The following is a 4614-nucleotide window of genomic DNA, read 5'->3' as shown; positions in this document are numbered from 1 at the left end:
GGGCCCTCCCAGATCTGACATCCTATGTTCTAAGGGCCCTCCCAGCTCTGACATCCTGGGTTCTAAGGTTCCTCTCAGCTCTGACATCCTCTGCTCTAAGGGCCCTCTCAGCTCTGACATTCCTGGTTCTAAGGGCCTTCCCAGCTCTGACACTGTGTTCTGTGTATGCTGTGTTGTATAGCAAGAAAAACACAGATAATCACAGACAAGGCTGCTGCTTCTCTCCAGCAGCTCACCCACTGACGTCATTCATTCACCTAACAAATGTTTGGAGACGCAGGGCCGGGCCCTGTGCCAGGTGGGGAAGGGTCAGCATTGCTTCTGCTAAGTCAGAAGCTGCCACTGAGAAAGGGAGGCTGAGAAGCAGGCAGCTCAGAGGCCCACTGGGGGACGTGCTGCTCTGTGAGGGTGCTAAGGGAGGCAGCCGCCCCCCGAGTCAGGGCCGCCCTCCCGCCCCATCTCGGGCCGCTCCACTCAGAGCCTACCACAGGAGGCGAACTTGAGGGAGAGGACACAGCTTTCATGCAGGTGCAGCTGGTACTTGTCCGGCTTGCTGACGTGCAGGATCTCCACGGTGCTGCTCTCCATGCCCACCGCCAGCCAGTCGCCCGTGGGGCAGTGGCCCAAGGAGAAGATCTGGAGGGTGGAGGAGAGAGCAGTGGGCAGACCCAGGCAGTAAGCACTCCTCAGGGCCCAGGGTCCAGCCCATCCCCCACCCACAAGAGCCAGATCCCGGTTCTGCTGCTCTTTCCTGGAGGGATCTGTGGAGGTGCTTGCCCCCCCGCCAGGGGACTCCGGAGGTCTGGGTACCTGAGAGCTGAAGTCATGCTGCTGCAGCTGCCGGCCCTCACGTAGGTCCCAGCAGCGCACGGTGTTGTCCAGGCCCCCAGTCCACAGCCGGGCCCCATCATTTGAGATGTCGATGCAGCTGGCCCCATCTGTATGACCCTGGAACTGCCTGAGGGAAGAGGAGGCCCTCAGGTGGTCTTGGCAGGGCCTCCCTATACCATGGCCTGGTTCTCAGCCTAGGCCCAGCCCACACGTGCACAGCCTGGGAGGCCTCACCTGACCATTGCCTGGTTCTGCAGGTCCCACACCACAATGTTGCCATCACTGCAGCAGGAGAAGCAGACCTTGGCATCGGGGCTGATGGCCAGGGCATAGCAGGCGGGCGCTGAGGATGTGAGCTCAGCCTTGATGCGGGGAGTGGGGGCTGCCAGGTCCCAGATGGACAGGGTGCTGGCTTCCCCACCCACAATCAGGCTCCGTCCATCTGGCAGCAGTTTGCAGGAGCGGATGTAGTTGTCCCGGTTCTGGGTGCAAGGGGGAGGAGGGGGAGAGCAGAACAGGAGCTGCGGACAGGCTCAGCACCAGGACCAGCTTCCTGGGGAGCCACAAAACCCAAGGCCTGCAAGGGAGCTGGGGGGGGGACCATTCAGTCTAGGCCAGAGGAGGGGAAGGAGCTTGTCCAAAGTCATAGCCCAAGTCAGGGAACAGTCCAGAGCTTTCCCCCATCCCCCATCCCGGGCACCAGGTCTGGACGGTGGGTGGCCCCTGCTCACCCAGGCCCACCCAGCTCTGCCTACGAAAGGGCTCCAGGAGAGCCAAGGCTGGGCAGCTGAGGGCCTGTTGCCTCACCAAGCAGTCGAGCTGTGCCACGGGAGTCTTGGTGCCTGGCTGGGCCACGTCCCACACCTTCACACAGCCCTTGCCCCCTGTGTAGACGTGCTGGGTGGAGTTACTGATGGTGACAGCACAGACCACCTCTCCATGGGTGAGAGTGTGCAGCTGTCTGGCGTGCCTAGGGATGCCTGTGCCCAGGAGGGCATCTGATGGGAAGGGCACTGGCTGCATCTGCCCATCAGCAGACACGTGGAAGGAGTAAGCCCTGGAGGGAGGGAGTGTGCTCGGGTGAGTCTGTCTGCAGGGAAGCAATAACCTTCAATCCACCCCACACACATGCCAGCCTCTCCTTGGTTCAGCTCCCAAGCCCTCCCCCAGCCTGGCCTCCTCCAGCCAGGGGACCAAGTTCTGTCTGACTCAACCCCCACAGCAACTTTGCAGCCCCTAGGGGATGAGCCCAGACTCTCAGCTTCCTCAGCAAAGGGCAAGGAAGGAGCCTTCCCTGAAATCACCCTGTGTGTCCAGCACTGTCCTTAGGTGGCACTGCCCCCCCTGAGGCCCAGGAGATCCCCTTCTCCCCTCTACACTCACGGTTTCCCTGAGGAGCTGCTGGGCAGGTTAGCAGAGAGACTTGAGACCCGCATATGTGAGTGAGGATCATAGCTGACCTGGAGAGATAGTAAGGGCCATGGCAGCCACAATTCCACCCCTGAGGTGGCCCACGGCCCTCCCTTCCCCACCCCTCTGTCCTGCCCCCCAGGAAAGACATGGCCAGTCTGTCAGAAAGTCCACTGAAACCTGAGGGTGGGGATGGGCCAGAGTAGAGACAGCACATTGGAAGGCACAGACGGATGGGAGGGCCCACTCACCCCCCAGAGCAGGCTCAGGGGGACCGGGACGAGGTACAGCAGCCTCAGGACTACTCACCAGAGCAGGACGGCCATAGCCCGATGTCCCTCCCATGGCGCCAGCCCCGTTGAGTTGTGAGGAGGCCAGATGGAGCCCGGTGTAGGCCCCTGTGGTGGCCAGGTCTCCATTCACCGCTGAGTGCACCATTCCCATCCCGAAGGGGCCCGTGTAGGAGCCAGCCACAGCCAGGGGGCTCCTGAGGCCCAGGGCTGAGACAAGACCCAGAAGTCAATGGTCAAGTTGGTATAGATAAGTGTATGCAGGCATTTGCAGCTGAACCGCCCCCCCCCCACTCTCCATTGCCTACCCAAGCCACCTTCCCTTCCCTGCCCCCCTCCTGGGCTCCAGAGCTGGGTTACCCAAAGAATCCACCGTGGCCTTGCCCAGACCAGGCCGGAATGGCTGCGTCCCAATGCTGCTGCCACTGCTGCTGCTACTGCTGCTGCTGCTGCCGCCCCCGCCTCCAGGCCCCAGTCCATCTCCCTGGGATGTGGGGGTACTGGACTTCAAGCCGGGGGTCCCGGCCTTCTCCACCTGCAGCAGGAGGACCAGCACCCATCTGGCCGGGGGGACCTCAGGGGCCCCCCCAAGGCCTGGGCTTTTCTTGGGGGCCTCTTCTCTGCCCAGGGCTGCTGGCATCAGTCACAGCGCCCATCATTCCCTGCGTTCTGCACCAACTGAGGCAGTCTGCCCAGGTTTTCTCATTTCTTACTGGCTGTTCACAACTGTTTATCCCAATTTGCTCTGGCAGCCTCCAACAGTGCTACAGGTTGGAGATCTGAGGCCCAGTGAGGATCCTGGTGACCCAGTCTTCCAGAACTGGGCCTGGTCTGCATGGTGGCTCTCCTTCCCCAGCCCCAGGTGGGTGTGGAGCCTGCCTCTCCATCACTCCCCGCCCACACACATACCGGGGTCAGGTCCTTGCTACGAGCAGGTGAGGCACTCCGGGATGAGGAGACAGACGGTGGGCTGCCAGGGATGGCCTCCTTCCGAGGCAAGGGAGTCTTGTCCAACCCATTTTCCCTCGAGGAGTAAGAGTGAACACTATGGGGGGACTGAGGATCCTAGAGAGATAGTGGAGAAGCAGGTCCTGGCCCCAAGGCTCCAGCCTCAGTTTCCCTCCCATCCCCAGTGTACAAAGTGAGGCCCTGGGGGTCACTGGGCAGCTGTGAGCAGGAGGGGGAAGAAGGGCCTGGGGACCACCGACCTCATCGACCACCAGGTTGTCCTCACTCTTGTCAGCATCACTGCCCTAGAAGACAGGAGGGGGTGGGGGCGTCAGGCCACCCAAACCTCCCCCGCCCCCTCCCCCGCCCAGACCCCCTTACATAGTCAGTAAGAAAGTCCTTTTCCTCTGCCCGCCTCTTCTTGCTGCTGCTCAGGTACTCAGAAATGGTCCGGACCCGCTCAGCACTCGGGAGGGCCAGGGAGCTCTGAAGGAGACAGAGACAGAGGAGCCCAAGGCGTCTATCACCACACCCAGCCTCAGACAGATGTTCCTCTTAGCAAGGATGGGCATGGCTTGGATCATGGACCGCTGAGGCAGATCGTCAAGAGGAGGAAACTCAGGCAGAGAGGGTAAGTGACTTGTCCAGAGTCACGCAATTACAAAGTGTCTGAGGTGGGATTTGAGCCCTGGTTCTTCTGGCCTCCTATCTGTGGTATGTTATCCCTCTTCCTGCTGACTGAGACCCCCAACAAACACCAAATACCTACCGGGCCTGGGTCTCTGTCTGTCAGCAGGACAGCAGGCGGTCAGACCAGAGGAGAGAAGAAAGGGCACAGTGAGGGGGGGAGCCAGAGCATCTGCCTCCTCCCTCCCCCCACAATGCCACTGCCTACCTCGGTGCTCCAGCTCCTGCAAGCTTCGATCATCCTTGGGGCCAGCCTGGGCTGGAGCTGCCAAGGCCCCTGTTAATGCCAGGAGCCCTGAGGCACTGCCCAGGCTGGCCAGGCCCGAGGGATGTGGGGTCAGCGGGATGGGCGGCGCAGAGTGGGGCAGGTGCTGGGCCTGCAGCTGGTGCTGGGGAAGAAAGGGGGGAGTTCATGGGGAGAGACAGGACAGAGAGAGAGAGAGAGAGA

General features: G+C 61.6%; 1 protein-coding gene across 6 annotated transcripts in view; it reads right to left on the bottom strand.

Annotated features, from left to right (window-relative positions):
• LOC138173485 (transducin-like enhancer protein 1) overlaps positions 1 to 4614 on the bottom strand; it is a 12231-nt gene that overhangs the window by 1478 nt on the left and 6139 nt on the right. For all 6 annotated transcript variants that reach the window (XM_069103521.1, XM_069103701.1, XM_069103745.1 and 3 more), the window contains 12 exons: positions 4375 to 4555; positions 4249 to 4265; positions 3861 to 3965; positions 3740 to 3784; positions 3441 to 3596; positions 2892 to 3066; positions 2551 to 2741; positions 2215 to 2291; positions 1639 to 1888; positions 1066 to 1313; positions 811 to 958; positions 486 to 636 (listed from right to left, as the gene is read on the bottom strand). In XM_069103521.1, the coding sequence (XP_068959622.1) occupies positions 486 to 636; positions 811 to 958; positions 1066 to 1313; positions 1639 to 1888; positions 2215 to 2291; positions 2551 to 2741; positions 2892 to 3066; positions 3441 to 3596; positions 3740 to 3784; positions 3861 to 3965; positions 4249 to 4265; positions 4375 to 4555 (1744 nt within the window). The remainder of the gene's footprint in view (positions 1 to 485; positions 637 to 810; positions 959 to 1065; positions 1314 to 1638; positions 1889 to 2214; positions 2292 to 2550; positions 2742 to 2891; positions 3067 to 3440; positions 3597 to 3739; positions 3785 to 3860; positions 3966 to 4248; positions 4266 to 4374; positions 4556 to 4614) is intronic.

This window comes from Petaurus breviceps, unplaced genomic scaffold, assembly GCF_028583685.1.
Source record: "Petaurus breviceps papuanus isolate PSGF00001 unplaced genomic scaffold, PetGlider_PUasm1.0 103, whole genome shotgun sequence".
Taxonomy (NCBI): Eukaryota; Metazoa; Chordata; class Mammalia; order Diprotodontia; family Petauridae; genus Petaurus; species Petaurus breviceps.
This window is presented reverse-complemented; position numbering and strand designations above follow the sequence as displayed.